General features: G+C 43.2%; 1 protein-coding gene across 1 annotated transcript in view; it reads left to right on the plus strand.

The window, feature by feature from the left end:
* The window catches only part of LOC127584935 (adhesion G protein-coupled receptor L1-like), a 347,006-nt gene that overhangs the window by 194,441 nt on the left and 130,469 nt on the right, over positions 1 to 22,096 (plus strand). Inside the window, 1 exon segment of the mRNA XM_052041960.1 lies at positions 21,502 to 21,513. Within this exon segment, the coding sequence (XP_051897920.1) occupies positions 21,502 to 21,513 (12 nt within the window).

Below are 22,096 nucleotides of genomic sequence, written 5' to 3' on the forward strand. Positions count from 1 at the left end.
AGATTTAAACACAAGGATACAGGTTGGAAATGGGAGACTGGTGCGGGAGCCAGTGCAGGCTAGAGCATACAGGGGAGGACAGGGGTCAGCAGAGAGCTGAAAATAAGACTTCTTTATTAGTCACATGTACATTGAAACACGCAGTGAAATGCATCTTTTGCATAGAGTGTTCTGGGGGGCAACCCGCAAGTGTCGCCACGCTTCCGGCGCCAACATAGCCAAAATGGGAGAACATGGAGCAGAGCAGGTCTGAAGGTAATAAAACTGGGGAAGAGGGTTTCGGCAGCAGGCAGACTGGAGCTGGGGGAGAGGCAGGTGACGTACAGTGGTGAAAGTTGGTGGTCTTCTGATGTACATGGGTTTGGAACCTGAGTACAGGGTTGAAGAGAAATAATCTTGTGCAGTATGGACCGGGATATCAATCTGGTCCCAGAGTGATCGCTCTGTCTGATTATCATCCACTACAATCTCTTCCCCTTGCCTAGGTTTACCTGACACAAGTACCAGGTTGTTATTCATCTCCCTATTAATCTTGATCCAATGGGGACATTAATCCCATGGGAAACGGTGTGAATATTAACACCGGTTTCGGAATGAGTGTATGCACAGAGGATATTTACCTGTACAACCAATCGTCCCTCCAGTCCGGGTAATTAGCACACCATCAATGTGAATATTTAACCATCCATTATTTAAATCAATTCAATAATGGTCTAAAATTTTACCCCACCCAATATCTGTGGCACTAGTAATCTTGCCCCAGCAGATATTTACTCAATCAAAAACTTGGACATTTACCTCAGTTCCAATGCAGCTATTAATCCATGACCACAGTGGACAGTATCTTACATCCGTTGGGGTATCTGGCTCACACCAATATGTTTATCAGTCCATTACTGGTGTCTGGCCTGCTTTTCATTTGCTGCCCAGTCTTTCACCCCCATCCCCGCCTTTGAAACCATACTTGTCAAATGCTGCTTTGGTTTCGAGAGAGTTTCCCTCACCTCACCTCTGGAACTTAGCTTTCGGTTTCAAGGCTGTAATGAGGTCTGGAGCTGTTGTCCTGGGTAAACCCAAACACGAGTGAGGTGTTTAAGGGTGAGTAGGTGTATTGTTAGTGACACCTTCTCATCACTTTGATGATGTTTGAGAGTCAACTGATTGAATGGTAATTAGCAGGAGTAGGTTTGACTGGCTTTTGTAAGGCAAGGTGTTGGAACTGTACGATAACAGCTGGACAGCAGGTGCAGATGGTTCTGCAGCATAAGTCTAGTTCCACAGCCAGGCTATTTCTCTGGTTCCATGTATAGTGCCTTTCACACCCTGAAGTAACTCCTAACCAGTGAGGTGTTTTTGAAGTGTGTTGGAGGAAGTATGACAGCCAATTTGCACACAACAAGTATAAGGATATTTAAGTGTAATCCTGACCAGGTGATCTGTGCTGTTGGATAACAGATAGTCAGCAGAGAGAATTTCACTGTTACATTTTCAGAAGATGTGATGGGACTTTAACATCCGCCTTGTTGAACCCACATCCGACAGTGGACTCAGTCCACTGTCAGTCCAGATCTTGTGACCAAGCCTCGGAACTGGAATGGCACTCGGTTTGTGGCCCCAGCTGGGGAGCTGGTGGCCAGAGCGTAACTGGGACTGTGCTCGAGAAGTGGGTGAGAATCCAGAAGGGAAGCAGTGGGAAAAGGCTGCTGTGCCTGAGCCTGCACATAGGGTGCACGAGGAACTGTGCACGTGCGGGGCAGGTCCTACTCTGTGCATCCACCTACCTGGGAGCATTGACACCCGTGCAGTGGAGCTTGGTCTCCAGTTGGATTGGATCTCCTTACAATTGGATGGAGCCCTCTCCCTGTGAAGCCATGTGGGGGCTGCCCCCTGTTAAAGGAAATCACACCCAGGCAACCTCCACTCAATATGAGGCTCAGGACTGGAATGTCAGGGCCCTCACGGAGAATCCCAGTAGCGACAGATCTGGACACTGCTCCACTATCACTGCTCGGGAACTCAGACACTTTGACATCGAGTGCTCCAACCTGAGTGAGACAGGTCGGGCAGGAGGTGGCCAGGTCAGAGAACAAGGCGATAGGTACACCTCCTCCTGGATGGACAAACTAGAAGAGGAACAACTCCCCCACAGATTGAGCTTCACCATCAGGAATGAGCTGCTCCGGCGTCTCTGCGGTATCAATGCACACCTTATGACCCTTATGATTCAATCACGGAATCAATATGCTGATGGCCATCTGTGCACACACCCAGATCCTGGAGGCTTGAGATGAAACCAAGGACAACATCTACTCCAATCTTGAAAAGACCCCGGTCAACATCCCAGAGAGACCTGCTGATCCACCTGGGTGACTTCAGTGCCAGGGTGGGAAGAGATGCAGCCCTCTGTCAAGGCAAGATCGGCAAGAAAGGAGGGAAGGCTGTTGGTGATGTTATTGATAGGAGGATTGTCTTAGGCTACAGGAAGAAATTAATCAGTTGGTAAAATGAGCAGAGCAATGGCAGATGCAATATCATTCTAAAATGTGCAAGGTGATGCACTTCAGGAGGATGAATAAGGGTAGTGCATATACCATGAATGGTAGGGCCCTCAGGAGTATTGAGGAACAGGGAGACCTTGGTGCATGAGTCCAGGGAGCCCTGATGATGGCAGCACAGGTAGATAAGGTGGTGAAGAAGGCATACAGGATACCAGCTTTCATTAGCCAGGGCATAGAATATATGAGCAGGGAGGTGTTGGTATAACTTTATAAAACTTTGGTTAGGCCACAGCTAGAGTACAGTTCTGCTCACCACACAAGAAGGATGTAATTGCAGTGGGGAGGATGCAGAGGAGATTCCCCAGTATGTTTTCTGGGATGGAGTGTTTCAGTTATGAGGAGAGACTGGATAGGCTGGGTCTGTTTTCCCTGGAGCAGAAGAGACTGAGAGTGGATGTGATTGAGGTACACAAAATTATGAAGGGCATAGATAGGGTAGACAAGAGGAAACTTTTCTCCATAGAGAGGTGTGTAAAAATTGAGGGCATACATTTAGGGTAAGGGGATAGAGGTTCAGAGGGGATCTGAAAAGAATTTTTTCACATAGCGGATGGTTGGAATCTGGAGTGCACTCCCTATAGGGTTGGTTGAGGCAGAGACTCTCACAATATTTAAAAAGAATCGAGAGGAGCAGTTGCATAGCCAAGCCATAGAAGGCTACGGACCAGCTGCTGATAAATGAGACTAATCTAGGTGGGTACCTGACGGTCAGCACGGACATGGTGGGCTGAAGGGCCTGGTTCTATACCATATGACTCTATGACTATCTCAGAGAGGTTTTCCTCTTTACAACATAATTGGAACACAGCTTAACGCAGCCAAGCACAACGCAGGACCTAAGGAACAGATGGTGGATGGAGGTAGCTCAGGAGGCTCAGTAACACGCCAACAGCATGAGGTCTTCAGTGCTGTAAAATCCAGCGATGACTCAACACCCAAGAGCCAAGAGCAGGGGGTGAACTCACCACACAGAGAGGCTGTCAGTGACTGCTGGAAGGGGCACTTTGAGGACCACAACTCTGTCCTTGACTCCATCCTGGCCAGTCTTCCCGCCACTCCTGATCGACAAGACCACATCCCAGCTCAAAAATAACAAGGCCTTTGGAGCAGATGGCACAGCTGCTGAAACCCAAAAGCTCAACAGTGAAGAGTGTCAGCCACAAATCCACGGCCTCATCTGGGAAGAGAAGGATAGAGGACCTCAGAGATCATGAGCATCTTCAAGAAAGGAGGAAAATCCAACTGTGGTAATGACAGAGGGATCTCCCTGCTGCCTGTTACAGGGACGGTCATCACCAGGGTCCCTCTCATCCCCCTCCTCCCAGTGGATGCTCCACGAATGACAGTGTGGATTCTGCCCATCTAGAGATCCAGTGGGCAACATCTTCACTGCACGACAGCTCTCAGAGAAATGGAGGGAGCAGCACCAGCTACTTTTGATCTCACTAAAGCCTTTAACTCCAGCAATCAAGAGGGTCTGTGGAACACACTCCTCAAATCCCACTGCCCACAGCAGTCCTTCTCTATCCTATGTTTGCTCCACAGTGGCATGCAGGCCATGAAACCAACCAACTGATCTACAACAGTGCCAACTTCGGTAAAGACCACTGTCAACAAGGTTGCATCATTGCCCCAACGCTTCCCAAACTTTCCCACCACAATGCTGCTCCTCAATATCCAACAAACTTCCAGTGAGAATTGAGATAGTCTCACAAACTAACGGGAAGCTGTTCAACCTATGGCGATGACATTCCAGAAGGCAGGTCACCTCAATCTCAGCGGTAGGCAGATGACACTTGTGCACCCTCCAAGCAATTGTTGCTTTCACTGACGGGACGGTAAGCCTCACATTCAACATCCCAAGGTAAATGTCCTCTGCCGACCTGCTCCTGCTGCACCTCACTGCCCTCCAACAATAAAAGGCTCACAGCAAGACCCTGGCAAATGTGGATCACTTCCTATGTCTGGGAGAAATCTCTTGGCAAAGGCAGACATCGATGATGAAATTCACCAACGCCTTCAACGTGCCAGCACAGCCTTCGCTCGACTGAGGAAAAGGGTATCTCAAGAGCAAGACCAGAGACCTGGCACACGGTCTACCAGGCAGTAATAATCCCTGTCCTCATATATATGTCTAAAACCTGTACTACCTATCACTTGCATCTCCAGTGGAAAAATGCCACCAACTCCATCTCCACAAAAACCCCCAAATTCACTGGAGGACAAGCAAATCAAAGTTACTTTCCTCTCCCAGGCCAGCTTGCCCAGCATTGAGGCCCCAGTTAGTCAACTGCGTAAGGCAGACCACGTTGATCAAAGCCCAAACCCAGATTCCTGAAACAAAGACTCTATTTTGAGCTCTCTCCTGGATAAAGGTTACCAGGTGGACAGAGGAACAGATTCAAGGGGGTGCAAAAATTCTCCTTGAAGAAATGGAACATCCCCACTGAGTTCTGGGAATCTCTGGTCCATGTCCACTCGATGTGGAGGAGATTCAGGATGGTATAAAGAACCTTGGGGCTGTGCATCGGAAGTGCACAGAGGTCTTGTGTGAGCAACAGAAGGAGTGCACCACGTCACAAACTGCCCACCCACCCCCTCCTGAAACAGCCACCTCCTGGCCCACCTGTGAAAGGGTTGCAGTTCCCACATTGGCTTCATCAATCACCTCAGAATCCATGAAACCAGAGTGGAAGTAAGTCATCCTCTGTCCTGAGGGACTGCCTAAGATGAAGGTTGGAGTTGGTGTATCAAAGAAACTCTTCACTCTTAACCCATGGTCCATTTTGGGGGGCTGATATCGGGCATGTGAATGATGTGGGTTGTCCAACATGGCCAAATAAGACTAACTCAGGCCTCAACACTGGTAATTCCGGCCAGGGAGAGGACACTGATTTATCTTTTCGGTGACTTTGGAAGATTTTGTGGAGACGGTTGTTAGCATTTTGCTCACTGCCACTGCAATCATTTAGTTGTGTTTACCCAGACAGTTTGATGGATTTATCTGTGACTTGCACGACCAAAAAAAGATGAATTTAGGAGTTACTTATACAAGGGCTTGTAATATGTATTAGGATATTATTACCAATATGACATTTGGAACCATCCAATTTCTTAGCAACCTGTTAGTGTCAGTAATTGCCCCCTCAAAGCCTCTTCCCCAGTATTGTCTCATCCTTCCCAACCCCACTCCTCAGCCCCATTAATGCCTTCATGCTACCTGTAACCTCACCACTTTACTTTCAATGACATTTACACCTGACCAACCTTAATAATGCCCCAGTAATGGCCTCAGGACCTCCGCACCACACCCTCCCTCTGTTGCCCAGCCCCATTTCTCCCATTGATGGTCACATTTCGCCCTGGTCCTAGGCTCTCGGCTCATTACTGCCACATGGTGGAAAACTGACCTGTTCTATCCCTGCTTCGTTGCACCTATCAGCTGCCTCTCCACCCCCACCCCCTCCCCACTCCTTAAAGCTGGTCACTCCTTTCTCCATCCTGTACTCTACCCTTGACATGAATATCCCACTGCTCAAGTTGACCTGAACTATTCATTACCAAACACAAGTGGGACATGATATTTAGTGGTAGGTTTGGGAGGAGATGTACAAGGCTCACCTTGGGATCCTGGTGATTGACACTGGAACACTTTGATGCATCTTTAGCCTGAAGCTACTTGGCCCTCGATGGTCATTAGCTGGGTTTGTTGCTGTGAACAGCTCTAACCTGAGAGCATTCAGAATGGGTGGGCAGTACAATGGCACAGCTCACACCTCCAGAGGCCTGAGTTCAATCCTAACCTCAGGTGCCGTCCATGTGGAGTTTGCATGTTTTCCCCACAACCGCTTAGGTTTCCTCCGGGTGCTCCGGTTTCCTCCCATATCCCAAAGACGTGCAGGTTGGTAGGTTAACTGGCTGCTGTAAAATGCTCCTCGTGTGTAGAATCTGGAGGGAGTTGATAGGACTGTGGGAAGAATGAAAAATGAGATTAGTGTAAATGGGTGTTTGATGGTTGGCACAGAGTTAGTGGATCTGGTTCCTTGCTGGATGACTCTATGTGGATCTCTCAATTGTATTGTCTGAGAGAGAGGTACAATATCACTGATGTTATTTGGGAGTGGTCATTCAAATGCAACACCAAGCTCCATTCAGAAAGAATCATTAACATTGTAAATAAAAGCAAAGGTGGCTTACAGAAGAAATTATCAAAAACAATCTGAACCTGAGGTGCTAGGTAACCAAAAGTTTGATCAAGGGAGTAGTTTTTAAGTCAAAAGAAGAGAGGCAGTAAGGAAGGGAACTCTGGAATTTAAGGCATAGCTATCAGTGATGTGGCAATGAAGATCTCTGCTGTGGACCTTGCTTAACCAGAATGCAGAGAGGGTGACTGTCCAGATCCCTGCTCCCTGCCAAACCTTCCTCCATTTGCTCCATCTACAGTAATGTTGATAGCAGTTAGTGAAACATTTCTTACCAGCAAGCAAGATGGATGGGAGATCAACTCTGGGAAAGGGGAAACAAAACCAGAAAGGGATATGTAAACATGATTCTCAAAAGTGGATAGAGTCAAGAAAGTAGCCAGACAAATGGTGCAAAGAGAAGCAGGTCCCAGAGAGCCAGGCAGATATATCAGAAAGCACATGCATTAAAGCTATGGCCTATGTTATTTTATCAGCCCCTGGCCACTACTCATTGAATAACACAGCATGGAAATAAGCCCTCTGGCCCACCAAGTCTGCACTGACTGTCAAGCACCCATTTACACAAATCCTATTTTGTTCTCCCTGCATTCCCATCAACCCCCCAGATACTACACCTCACCTACACACTCGGCGCAATTAACAGCGGCCAATTTACCCACCAACCGTCATGTCTTTGGGATGTGGGAGGACCCTGGAGCATCCTGGGAAAACCCACGTAGTTACTGGAAGAATGTGCAAACTCCACATAGACAGCACCTGAGGTCAGGCTTGAATGAAGGTCTCTGGAGCTGTGAGGCAGCAGCAATACCAGCTAGTGAAGATCAAAATTTAACAATGACTTTTTCCATTGCAAGTACAGGAAAGAAACTAGCAACACTCAATATTGAAAACCAGACAGCAAAGTATTAGTGGTGCAAGGTTAGGAAGAGGATAGTCATGAGATAGATCTGAAGAGCCTTTGTAAGATGAAGAAAAAGGAAGATGGGTTCAAGGAGCACATTCCAGAGTGTTGGAACAAGATTCATGATAGTTCTCCCTCTGGTGGTTGGTACAGAGGTTAAAGGGAAACAGTGATCATACACTCAAAAAGCTTGGATAACTGAATGAGTTTGTAAAGTGGGGACTGCATCTGGAGGGAGTTGATGGGACTGTGGGAAGAATAAAAAATGAGATTAGTGTAGATGGGTGCTTGATGATCGGCGAGATTCTTGAGTAAGGACAAGGAGGTTTGGTTTTGTTCACTGGGAAAACAGCAAAGGAAAAGAGAGCAAATGGACTTGGGAAACAGGTTTTGCTTAGCGAGATTTTAAGGATCGTCTTAATAGATGAGAGGTGGGGAGGCAGAGAGGGTGAGGGAGCAAATTCCAGAGCTTTATCCCTGGGTAGCAAAGCCTCACTCACAAAGGAAGAGCAGTTAAATCTGTGGATGCCCAAGAGGTCAACATTGGAAAGCCTAGGTACTTCATAAGATTAGAGAGCTGGAAGAGAGATAGGGAGGGGCAGGACCATGGAATCTGAAAACAAGGGTGAGATATTTTTAACTGGTGTTGCTGGACCAGAAGCCAGTACGTGTCACTGGGCAATGGATGAATAGGACTGCGTCCCAATAAGGGCAGCAGCATTTTGAATGAGCCCAGGTTTAGAGGGAGCACAGTGGGATGTCTGCCTGGAGACAATTAGAGTAATTGAGTTCAGAGGTAACACAGGGAATGGTTAAGGCATGTTGGGTTCAGTCTGAGTAAACAACAGAGGAAGACAGATGAGGGACAGGTTCATTCCTAACTAAAAGAAATTTGAACTTGACTGGCTTGACATCAGACAAGCTTCCTCGGCATCTCGCTGGTGCTTCTGAAGAGAGAATGATCAGCATTTACTTGTGATCTGCACTCTCATTTCTCCCTGTCACTTTGCCTAACACAGGGATGTGATATTGCTAACATTATTTATTGATGTTCCTTAAACAGAAACAGCTTGGAGTTATGTAGCACCAAAACCATCCAACCTGCTTTACACTAGTATTAACAAGCAAAATTTGTTACTAGCTATATAAGGAAGCACTGGGACAGGTTAAAGAACTTGGATGGCACAGTGGTGCAGCCGATAGGACAGCTGCCTTGCAGCTCCAGAGACCCGGGTTCAATTCTGACCTTGGTCGGTGTGGAGTCTTCATGTTCTTCCTTTGACCCCATGGGTTTGCTCCGGGTGCTCCAGTTTCCTCCCACATCCCAAAGACGTGCGGGTTAGTAGGTTAGTTGGCCGCTGTAAGTTGCCCCCAGGGTGTAGGCGAGTAGTGGAATTTGGAGGGAGCTGATGGAAATGTGGGGAGAATAAATTGGGTTCAGGTCGGATTAGTGTAATGGATGCTTAATGGTCAGTGCAGAAGGGCCTGTTTCCATGCCGTATCTCTCCATGACTCTATGATTTAAAAGGGCCTCAGGGGGAAAAGTAGAGCTGGACTTCACCAACACATAGTAATATTACTGAGTGACAGGGGATATAAATGAGGAATCGGAGGTGGCTTAGCATGGGAGCTCTGGGAACAGCATGGGTAACAGCAGTGTGGAGATGGGGGACTGACCTTGCAGGATGTGCCCTGGCTATGATGTGACTGGCACCAGTTGGCCCAGATTAGCAAAGAGGAGAACACACGTACAGAGAAACAGTTGTTCAAATAGAGGATCTCACCCAGTGGAATGAATGGAACATGCAAAGGGAGCATTCAAGACATGAGCTGGAAAGAAGACAGTGGGGATTAAAGAGTTACTAGAGCAAGTAGGCTTAGAAAGGTCAAATGTACTTCAACATGAAAATACCAGTGTGTTACTTGACAGAAAAGAGGTGAATTACAGTACTGGCCACTTTCTTTATCCCGTTTAGAAGCCCCAATTTATAGACCATGTTCACCATACTGCTGTGTATTACCATCTAAGCGGCAGGATGGGATTATGAAAGTATGACCCGTTCTAAGGTGTTTGGTGTTAAGGTACAGAAGAACCAAACCTGGCTCTCTTTAGTTCTGCCTGTTCTGAGAAAGTGCCAAGCTCTAACCTTTTGTCTTTGATGCTGCAGAGGGACTGTTACTGAATTAATCACAGATTCTATCACGTTGTTTCAGCTCTGTCTTGTATCCCCTAACTGTTTCCACATCACTGTCTGGGAGGAACTAACGTGACCTTTCTCCCCAGAAGGAGCTGCATAATCACTTTTTGCTATTGCAGATCTGGCACTGTGTAAACAGAGCTGGGACCAGGCTGAACTTTCTAATCACTCTCCTTCCTAATGCTAAATCTTTACATGAAGAATATTTTTAGAGATGCATGAATATCTGTTCCATCCTTTACCTTCTCTCTGTTGCTTCCCTCTATCGCAGCCACACACTGAATGTTCGTTATTTGTGTTTCTATTGTTGTTGTCTGCCTCTTTCCCTTCATCTTGCCTTTCCTCTCAGGCTCTTTCCACACTCCTCCTCTCTGTCACCCTCTCCTTTTTCCCTTAGAGTGCAAGATTGTCAGTCTTTTTCACTCTCTCCTTTCACTCATTTTCTCACTCCAGACTCATTCTATTTTCTCACTCTCACTCTGCCATGCATGGACAAATGCTCAGGTTGGTGGAGGAGAGACTAACCCTGTTTATTTCCTGATCTTGCAGGACATTCCCACAGAGTAACAAAGGAAGTATAGTTGCTGTATTGCGCTTGATCTGATCGGATGGTCTTTAGCACTCAGTTAACAATATGCAAATTTCGGACATATAACTTTCCCCTTCAGAATAACACAATGAAATTAACAATCTCCAAAAATATTGGCTGGTAAAACACTAAGCAACCACACCACAGCATGAAATGAACAAGAGCACGAGTGGGCAAGAGAGAAGGGTTATATAACACTAGTGCCACAATGTAAGCCTCTGCATTTACAGTAGTCTACAAAGCCAAATGATTTCAAGGTTTTCTCTACCTCTTGATTTGGCAACGAGTGAGCTGGAACCATGAACAGAAGCAGTAGTTGGTAGCATCCACGGAATAGTTTAGCACTGTCAGGTTTCTCACCAGGTTAAACCTGAACTATTGAGTAATAAGGAGAGACTTTGGGCTTAGACATTCTCAAGCCTGGTGAACCAGCCCTGCATTCATTTTATCTTTAGACAGGAAAGATCAGGTTCAGAACCAATGTAAGTTCTGCAGGTCAGCTGCTAATAAGCAAAAACTGCTCTCTCTTTGACGTCTATCAAAGTTCATTTGTCTTCAAATGAAAATAAAATCTTTCCCCACACTCAGCCCAGCTAGACTGATCTTTCAAATTAATGCAGCGCGATAAAAATAAATTCAGAGATAAAATTGACCAGCACCTATGTAACAAAAATGTCCAGTGTTCAATTATTTTAACAATGCCCTCTCCATTATCATTGTTGCCAGTTATGTTGGAGTAAATACTCAGATTGTTGTTGCCGTAACTAATTACTTTTACTTCCAGTCCATCCAGAACATTTCCAAAGAATTTCAAAGGAACACAAGAGAAATGTGATTACTATAATGTGCTTATTCCCTTCAGACATCCACCTTGTGTTCAGTTCACAATGTCCTTGTATCAGATGTATTCTTTTTCCGTTTCTTTGTCTGCACTACACCTTGTTTCTACTTCCCCTCCCCTCAATTATTCAACCTCCCTCTCATACTCTTTTCTAATCTCTTTTGCATCTCATTTAATTCTTGTATCTATAAACCTCTTCTCTCTCAACTCTCTCCTAATTCACAACTATTTAACCTTTGGTTGTTTTATCAGTAAAGCATTTCTGCAAGTAACAAACAGACCTTTACTAGAAATATTTTCAGCAGATCAGGCAGCATCTGTGGAAAGAGAAATAGAGTAAACGTTTCACGTTTAACTTTGTGCCTGACCCACCGATGGATGCCAGCACTTTTTCTTTCTGTAAGTGGTTTAGCCATCACTATCAGATCTAGCATAAACCACAATGAAAACCTTATCTCATCTAAAACTGCTCACTATTTCATGACCATCTTAGCATCCAAAGATAACGTTTGTCTTCTCTACTAGAAGCCATCTTGTCTTTTTCCAGCCTCCCTCACCCTCACCTCAAACAAAAGTGCAAAGAGCTCAGACTTCTTTGTCACTAAAGTTGCCCTGCAGATTCTGCTCCCTTCCTCTAGCCCACCGAGTTGAACTTCTAAAGTTCTCCTCAGTCCAAGTACCAAACTTTTGTTCCTCTCCTCCTTACTCTCAAGCTCTGTATATATTTATCTCTATCCTGCTCCCTCAAGCCTATTCACACAAAATTATTGTTCACTTAACTTTCCTTCCTAGCACCATGATAGTGAACCTTGTTAAAGATTCTCTCCCTTCAGGTGTTGTCTCTTCTCTTTAACATCTTTTGACTTTGTCCCTCTCCAAAAAAGCTGCAAATTCTTCTGTCTTCTAATATCACCCCGTCTCCAACCTCCCTTTCCTTGGGTATGTGGTGGTCTCCAAAATTAACTCCCTGTCTTATCCAGAACTTCTTTGAATGCTTCCAGTCAGGTTCCCCTCCCACCTTACTACAAAGCAGCTCAGATTGTCCCCCAAACATCCATGAAACATATTTTTCTGTTTCTCATTGGCATGCTGTTCATGGCGATAAGATCCAAAACCCTCAGGCGTTTTCCGCTGGCAGGATTGTAAGCTTTGGAATTCCCTCCCTGAACCTCTCTGCCTGCCTAAATTAATGCCCACTCAAATCTATCCGACCAAGCTCCAAGCTAATAGTTAATAGATAGCCTTGCTATTTCCTGATTCAGTGCCAAATTTTGTTTGATAGCACATCTATGAAACACCTTTGGGTATTTAACAATGTTAAAGGTGCTACAAAAATATAAATTGCACGTATTGTTCGGACACACACCATGGCATTCTCTCTCCTCTCACTCCCACTTCTTTTCCATTTCTCCATCTTCCTTCTTTTTCAAATTTATTCTGTTTCCTTGCTAACCTCCTTCTCTCTCTCTTTCCCTCTCGCCACCCCCACCTCAAACATCTAATGGGATCTCTGCTGAGTGGTTTATTGCTGTGAATTGATTTCACAACAGCGATATCACTAAGTGCACCGTGTAATTTAACAGTGCAGAAATGTACAGCAGTTTATCAATATTAACAATTAATATTTTACTGCAATAAACAGGATGCAGACTCCCTGTCTCAGATTTGTATAGATCTTTCATTTTAATTCAAGTGCAAATACTTCTCTCTTTCCTTTCCATATCACTTCTGTGTGTTTGTCCTGGTGGACTAGGATTATGCTGGGAAATGGAATATGCGTCCCCCACAAGGCAAACTCTCTACTGCATCATATCCGTTCTACTGTGCTGCTCTGGGCCACATTTCTGTCACTGAGTGTTGTTTGCCCTGTTGTCTTTCTCTTCATCTCCAGCCTGCAGGTATATCAGACCTGTGGCTATGCGGCAGCATTTGAGTTTTGCTAGTAGTGCTCGCAGTAACAGCATCATTATATATCAGTAATAGTATAATAAAACCCTAATAATAATGATAATGTCTGAAGAGTAGTGTAATGGTGCACTAGCAAAAAAGTAACGGCATGCTGGTAATACTGACAGCACAACAGTAATCATGCATTAATGCACCACTCACAGAATAACACACCAAAAATGTAGTAACACGCTAATTACATAACACTCTGGTAACAGAACTAACACATCAGTAATAATGATCACACCAACAGTGTGATTCACACTTGTAATAGTGATACCACATCATCAGTAGTGTTATATATACCAGTAACTGTGGTAATACACCAGTAATGGTATATTACTCCAGTTATATACTCCAGTGATATATCAACAGTGAAAAACAACCAATAATTCTGTGGTAAAGTATGTAATAGTGTTACACACCAATGACAGCCCAACAGTAACAGCATAAGCACAACGGTAAACTAATACCGTTAATAGTGATAACACACCAGTAATAGTGTGAGAAGGCACCATCAACAGTGGTAAAACACTATTAATAGTGTGATGACAAACTAGCAATAGTGATAAAACATATTGATATTGTAATAGGGATGACACACCAGTAACAATATGATACATCTGTAAAAGTGATAATGCAAGTGATTGTGATAATTCACCAGTAACAGTGATAGCACACCTGTAGTAGTGATAAAACACCACTAATGATGAACTCACCAGTATCAGGTTAACACATTAACACATAATAACACAAAAATAATGGTGTGAGAACGTATCAGAAATACTGCTAACTCTGGTAATACACACAATATGTTAGTAACAGTGATAACACATAGTATGCCAGTAATAATACACCAGTAACTGTGTCATAGTGTTCCAGTAATAATGGTAAGACATTATTAATAATGTGATGACAAACCAGTAAAAGTGATAACACATAATGGTATGTGATAACACAACAATAATGGTAATGACTCGCCTGTAATAGTGATAACTAGTAATAACCTACCCGGAATAGGGATATTATACGATAACACTGGCTTCTTTTTTTACTGTTTCTAACATAGATAGATTGATAAATGGTGCAAGCAAAGATCCAAAGGTATGTTTTGTTCAGCATATGTTTGGTCTTAATTTCTGTCTTTAAATAAATACCTGGTGACTGCAAAAGGATGGATGTTTATCAACTTCATCCATCAGACACTCCTGCAGAGCCTTAGTCTTCAAAATCAAGAAGTAAGTCATCCTGTAGAATGAAGTAACACTGCAAAGTTCTAGTGCCTTGAAGGACCTTTAAAGAAAGATCAGAAACCTAGTATATGGGATCGACTTAATCACCAAAGGCTGGCATAATGAAGCTTCAATTGTTTACTGGCTACAAAGCTGCTAAGGGAGACCCAAGTCCAAGTAAGCTTGGGGAAACACTTGGTCCAAGTTCATTACTCAGAAACTCTCACATCAGTGCACTTGGGATACATTGGGACCCATTCCAGGTTTGGATCTCAAGCATACTCATTCCGTACTATGGAGTTCTACTCTGTGTTTAACCCATGCTGTGTCTACCCTGGAAGTATTTCATAGGTTAATGTAGAAGGAACTTTACTCAGTGTCTAATCCAAGATATACCTGCCCTGCAAGTGCTTAGTAGGTAACTGTGAAGGAGCTTTACTTATTGAACCTGTGCTGTGCCTGCAATGCAGGTTTAGATTTCACACCATTAAGGTAGCCTTGTTCCCTATCGAATTGTAAGGCAGCTATCCTGTTGATTGCACATTACAGATGAAGCTTTATTATGTAGTCAAGCCATTAGGTACCCATTGTATGCAGAATGGACAATCTCAGTCCGGTTGCTCAGAGCACTGAGTTTGGACTTTCTCAGTCTGATATATTATGAGCATGAGTCGGCCCTTCAGCTGTTCAAACATTTTCATCCTTCATCAGCTAATCTTCCTTCTCAATACGATATTCTCACTCTCTGCACTCACCCTCTGCCCCCCACCCTCCATGTCTTTTGTGTTTAGAAATCTATCTTCTCAAATATATTCAGTGACTTGACCTCCATAGCCTTCAATGGTGCAGAATGCTTCGGCTTCACCACCATCTGACATGTCTTCTCATCTCAGTTCTAAATAATTAGCCCTTATCCTAGATTGTGACACCTGATTCTAGATCCTGCAGCAGGGGAAGCATCCTTCCTGAATCCAATCTAACAAGCTCTTTGGGAATTGTGTACGTTTCAAAGAGATCTCTCATTCTTCTAAACTGTAAAGAATACAGTCCTACTCTACTCAATCTGTCCTGATATGGCAAACCTACCATCCCTGGAACTAGTCTAGTAACTCTTTACTGTACTCCCTCTATGTCAAGTACATCCCTTCTTAAGTAAGGAGACCAAGACTGTCTCACCAAGGTCCTGAGCAATTGCAATAAAACCTCCTTCCTCCTATATTCAAATTGTCTTGTAATAAAGGCTAACATATCATTTGCCCTTATAATCACTGGCTGCACTTGTATGCCAGCCTTCAGGGACAAGCCCACTAGGTCCCTTTGAACATCAGTTCAAACCAAGTTCTCACCATTTAGCAAATAATCTTCTATTATATGCACCAAAGTGAGAAACCTCTTATTTTTCCTACGTTATATTCCATCTGCCATGATCTCTCTCACTCACTCTGTTTGGCCACATCCCCATGAAACCTCTTTGCATCTTCTCCTATAATCACAATCCCACCTATTTCACATCACCAGCAAATTGGTAAATATGGCATTTGATTCCCTCAGCCAAATCACTGATATAGATTGTGAAAAGCTGTGGCCTAAGCACCACTCCCCACAGTCCAGTACTACACCCTGCCAACCTGACAACAATCCATTTATTCCCACTCTTTGTTTTCTGTCCAACATCCAATCCTCTACCCAGATCAGCATATTAACCCCAATTTCATCTGCTCTAATCTTGTTGACCAACATCCCATGTAGGACTACAGAAACTCATTTAACCTCATGAAAGTACATCACATCCACTGGCTCCCCCTTATCTGGTCACATCCTCAATGAACTTCTGCAGATTACTCAAACACGATTTTCCATTCATAAACCCATGTTGGCTCTGCTAATCAAATTATTCTTTTCAAAGTGTTCCATAATTACATTATAGATACCAGCATTTTCCTTACTACTGGTGTCAGGCTGACCTATTCTCTCTCCCCCTCTGTTCTTAAATAATGGGATCACATTGGCTACTCTCCAATCCACAGGAACAATTCCAAAATCTATAGAACTTTGGAAGATGATAGGCAAAGCATTCGTTATCTCTAAAGCCACCCGTGTTTCAATGAGACCTCCTCTCATCCTTCTAAACTCTACTATATACAAAACTGTCTGACCCAATCTCTCATACTATCATTCCACCATCCCGGAAATCAGTCTGGTGAAACTTTGTTACAGTCACTCTATGGCAAATTTATCCTTTCTTAGGTAAGGAAATCAACACCGCACATAACATGGTAGGTAAGACGTCCTTGCTTCTACATTCAAAACCTCCTGCAACAAAGGCCAACATACCTGCTTAACTACTTGCTGCCAATGTGCGTTTGCTTTCAGTGACTGGTGTACAAGGACACTTGTGTTGTACGTCAACATTTCTTGATCCATCATCATTTAATTAATACTCTGCCTTCGGTTTTCATACCAAAATGGATAATTACACATTCATCCATATTCTACTGCATCTACCATGTACTGGCACACACAGACGCCACCTGTCTAAATCACCTTGAAGCCACTTTGCATCCTCATCACAATGCACAATCCCAGTTTTGCGTGACAGACAAAGTTAGAAATATCACATTTTGTTTCCTTACCTAAATCATTGATATATATTGCGAATAGCTGTCTAGTTTCCAATTACCTTTGGATTGAACAGTCTCAGCACACTTTCCCAGTGCATTCATTTTGGACTGTGAGTCTTTGTCCAGTGCACTGAGTTTGAGTGGACATAATTTTAAGGTGATTGGAGGAAGGTGTAAGGAGGATGTCGGGGGTAAGTCTTTTACAGAGAGTGGTGGGTGCATGGAACCCACTGTCTGCGGAGATTGTGGGGGCAGATACATTAGGGACACTTAAGAGACTTTAAGACACATGAATGATAGAAAAATAGTGGGTTATATGGGAGGGAAGGGTTAGATAGATCTTAGAGCAGGATAAAATGTCGGCACAACATTGTGGGCCGAAGGACCTGTACTGTGCTGTAGTGTTCTATGTTCTATGAACAGTCGCAGTCCAGTTCATTAGGATAGTGAGTTTGGACAGTCTTAATCCAGTCCCCCATTGTTCTTAATTTATACCTAAAGTATTGAGTTTTTACCCTTTTAGTCCCATTCCTCAATGTAGTCAGTATGGATTGCTTTAGTCCAGCTGCCCATTGTACTAAGTTCAGACAAACTCGTCCAATCCCTCGGGTTTCGAGTTTGGATTGTCTCTGTCTAGAACCCAGTCTTCATTCAGTTACTGCATGCAGACTCTGCTGAGTTTATTAGACTAAGCTTATGGATCCTGGATGGTTAAAATCTTTATCCATCTTTGTTGGGCATTTGCAATCTGATACGTTGCAGTTAGTATTTTGAGGTGGGTTACATTTCCTTGGCACAATGTGGCATCAATGCAGAAACCTGTTCTTATTCCACATGACCTACATTACCTGTGCACTTCTGGTATTAGATGTGTAAGGGTTAAATTGCTGAGAGTATCTGAAGAAGTCTCTTTTGGCTGGCAATGAGACAAAAGAGGCCTTAATAAATTTCATGTGTATTATGACCAAACTTCAGCACTCCTCCACTTATTGTCAGGTGGAGCAATGTTCCATTTCTCAGTATTAGTCCTCTCTTTCTCTGTCTCTCCTCTTTCTGCGTGATCATTGTGTCCTTTTCCTTGTTTTAGTGCGTGTAAAGTAAATTCAACATTTTACTGCATTTCACAAGAATAAATACATTTGGGATTGTGACAGATGTAATAAAAGCTTCAAATATATCTGTTTATTGGGCAACCAACGATTAACTATAGGTTATATACCTTTGTTCCAGAATGATTTAAATGTCAATACTGCAATGTTGATTGGAAAATTATGCATTATCATATGCCCATATGTATTACTGTTTTTATTGTCTGTTCTTTGTACAGTGGAATCTGTTTTAAAGTGCTGCACATTATTATATACAATATTCATGAGTCACTATTGAAGAATAGTATAATCCATCAGTTTACACACAGCTTTCTGCAGTGTTACAAGTTATCACAGCACAAGAAAGCATGATTATATAGAGCAATGTGGATTGTATTGCAGTGTTGTCTATGTTTATATGCCTGGACCTCAAACCTCTGTACTGCAAAATGCATAGGTTTACCTGTCTCTGCCCATCATTGTAAAAGAACCCTTGACAATATAAGAGTATATGTTTCTCCTTGAGATCATACAGAGTAACCAAGCAACCAGTTAGGGACCTGACAGGAGTTTCAAAAGTCCTTCTGTTAAGATATTCCACTCTCTTCTCCATCACCTCTTGGACTCTGCATTTTCTTTCCAATTAAAACTGCATCTTCTTGGCTAGGACACCCTCCACCTCCTCTTCTGTTATACACTTCCCTTTATGTTACACTGTAAACTTCCCATGTCATCTTCTTCTAGATTCTACTCCTCTTCATATTATACAGTTCAATACATCACCTGTAATTCACCCTTTCCTCCAGTGCCTACCTGCTGCACTTACAACCTTCTCTCCTGTCAGATCCCCAGATCCATCAACTCTGACTTCCATCATACGTTAAATTCCATTCTAAACACTCTCTGTTCCTAGACCCTTGCCTGTTAGTCGTTCATCCCATTATACACTCTCCCTTTCAGCACTCATTGTGTCCTATTGCTTGTAAACTCTCCTCCCATGAGACGTTCCTTCCACTCTTCATATTGCTCATTGATCTCCTAGTACTGCATATGAGACTCTTCCCATCGCCCATACTACAACTTTCATTACCATTGATCTCCTCCCATTGCCCACATTTCATTCTATGATCTATTCGACTTCCTTTTAATCTCCCAGTAGATACTCCACCAATTCTCGATAGTGTCCACCCATTGATCATTAGGCTTCACCCATTATGCTCCAAACTCATTGTCTTTTAGTCACTCTTGCGACTCACCATTAGTCTCCACCCACTAAACAGGTCCTCCATTGCCCATCACTCTCCACTCATTAGACTCCCCGCCCACTGACATTTCAGACTTCCTCTGTTATCCATTGGACTCATTGCCCATCAACTCCCCCCTCCCCAGCCCACCCCACAATGCCCACGTCTCACTGGACAGACCTTCTATCACCCATTACATCCAATCCATTTAATACCTCACCCAAAGCGCATTAGATCAGTTTTAGTCATTGGAATTGTCCTATTTCCCATCAGGTTCATTAGATGCAGCTTTTATTGTCCATTACACACTCCTCCATTTGCCTTTAGTCTCTTATCCAATTCTCCATTAGAATCATTTCCCATTTCTTGAGACATTCCTCACATTGCCAGTTAGATCCCACTCTTTAACCTCTCTGTACATTGTCCATTAGACTCTTGACCCATTGCTCATTAGCATTCTTCCCATCGTCCATTAGATTCCATCCATTAGATTCTCCGCCCTTCACATATTGGACTCCTTCACACATTATATTCCTTCTATTGCCTTTCTCAGTTCCTATTGGTCTCCTCACGCTGTTATCTGATATTGGACCCCACCCATTGCTCATTAGACTTTGCCCATTAGACATTTTGCATTGCCCATTCATCTTTTCCCATTCACCCACCTCACATTACCATTAAATTCCACCCAGCAGATGCCCTTGGGATTAAACTGCATTAGACATGCTTTCCATTGTCCATTTGATTATTCTCCCATTATCTACTAGACACCTTCACTTCCTATTAAATGCTGCTACCTTTGCATGTTAGAGTCCTCCCATTGCCTATTTGACTTGTCCCATTAGACCCACCTCCCTCTGTTCATTAGACTCCCACACTAAATTCTTTTCTTCATTAACTGTCAAGTTGTCCTTTGCTTTAGGTGTTATATTGTCCTCTATCCATTCTGTAGACTATGCATTCCATTACCCATTTTATTTTCTCCCTAATCTGTTGCACTCCCTGTGCATTATACTGATCATAATGTTGGTCTGATGGCTCAATCCATGTATGCTTCGATGTCATACAATCGTTATGATACACTGCTGTCCTATTACATGAACCCACTGAATTTGAAGTACCTTCATTGGAAAATGGTTAGCTACTTTAGTAACTGGGTCTGTGTTGGCACAAGTCAAAATATAATTAATCAATTAGATCAAATATGAAAACTGTTACAAAGGCACAGAAATAAGATCATGGACAATACATTGGTTTTATCAATGCATTGGAGAAGCAATGAAATAGTAAACAGTTAAAGTGTAAAAATGATGAATGGGCAATCCCAGATGTCACTAGAGAAAGGCATCATGGATTTAAAAAGAGGCATTGATGCTAATATCAGCCAACACCATGCCTATAGGTGTGACGCCAAAGCATGCTCAACCATTTTATCAAACAAATCAGCTCCTTAACTGGTTAGCCAACGGTTAGATTAGCACTAAGCATCCCCCAATTTAGCTGGTTGCTAAGTTATCACAGGACCAAGTGATTGGTTGCTCAGAAGTCCAATAGGATTAACTGGAGTTGGTGCAGAGTGTAAAGTGAGATGCAGTGCTCTGCCTGTGTATATGGACACTGGGTCAGCACAAATGTAACCTCGATTAATGGATCCTCTTGTTTCATTCAGTCAAAGTAGGTAATGGCTCAGGCCTCATTTTCTGGCGACCCTGTTATTCCATCTGTTCTCATTTAATCAATCTTGTCATCATTTTTCCAAGGAATTGTGAAATGTGACTTGTCAAGTCTGTGGAGATTCCGGGTCTCCTACTAACCCTTTCTCTTACTTAAAACTGTGTAACAATCTGCTGGCTGCTAATATTAGTTCTGCACAAGATTGCTGTTGAGTTCTGGGAGTAGAAGGATATTCAACGAGAACAAAACAATTTCATTATTCTGTGACAGGTTTGTTGAATCGTCAGCATTAAAAAAAAACAGAAAAATTATTCCACTGGTTGCAGTGCTCGAAAATATGTTAATCTATTTTCTCTTTTTTCTTGCACTTTTCACTCTCTCTCTTCCGATGCTTAAATAGAAGTGGAACAAAAAGGTAAAGCTATAACATACACAGTTCCAACCCCAACACTTTGTTTTTGTACCTATATAATTGTTTACTCCCTTACCCCCTTTCTCTGGTGTGCTGGCCCTAACAGGGGCACATGTGTAGCCACAAATTAATTCTGACTCTATCTCTACCTGTAACTAGCAGTCATTAGCCTGTATCACATACCTAACATGGGGACATCAGTAAGTGTAAAAGTCGTTCGGGATGTGTTGTTTTACCTCCTTAGGGATATTCCTCACCCATGGGTGCCTCAATGTGTCCGTAAATGCCATCTGCCTGATTTTTATCCAGCGCTGCCTTCATGTTTCCCATAGCAACCAGGCTTCCTGGGCTACCTCACTCGCTGCTCCTCTCTCTCTTGCTTTTTTCAATCTTCTTTTCAACACCTGTAATCTTTGTTTATCTATGATTTTGGTTCTTTGTTTAGTTTCATGTGCATTGACTCGACCAGATGCAAGATTGAATTTATTCATTTATTTATTTACTTCTTAATTTTTTAAGGATAGTTTGTTTAGAGTGGTCACATGCCTTTTTTTAAAAAAAAGCTTTACAAAAAAACAATGTGGTA

This window comes from Pristis pectinata, chromosome 31, assembly GCF_009764475.1.
Source record: "Pristis pectinata isolate sPriPec2 chromosome 31, sPriPec2.1.pri, whole genome shotgun sequence".
In the NCBI taxonomy this organism is placed as follows: Eukaryota; Metazoa; Chordata; class Chondrichthyes; order Rhinopristiformes; family Pristidae; genus Pristis; species Pristis pectinata.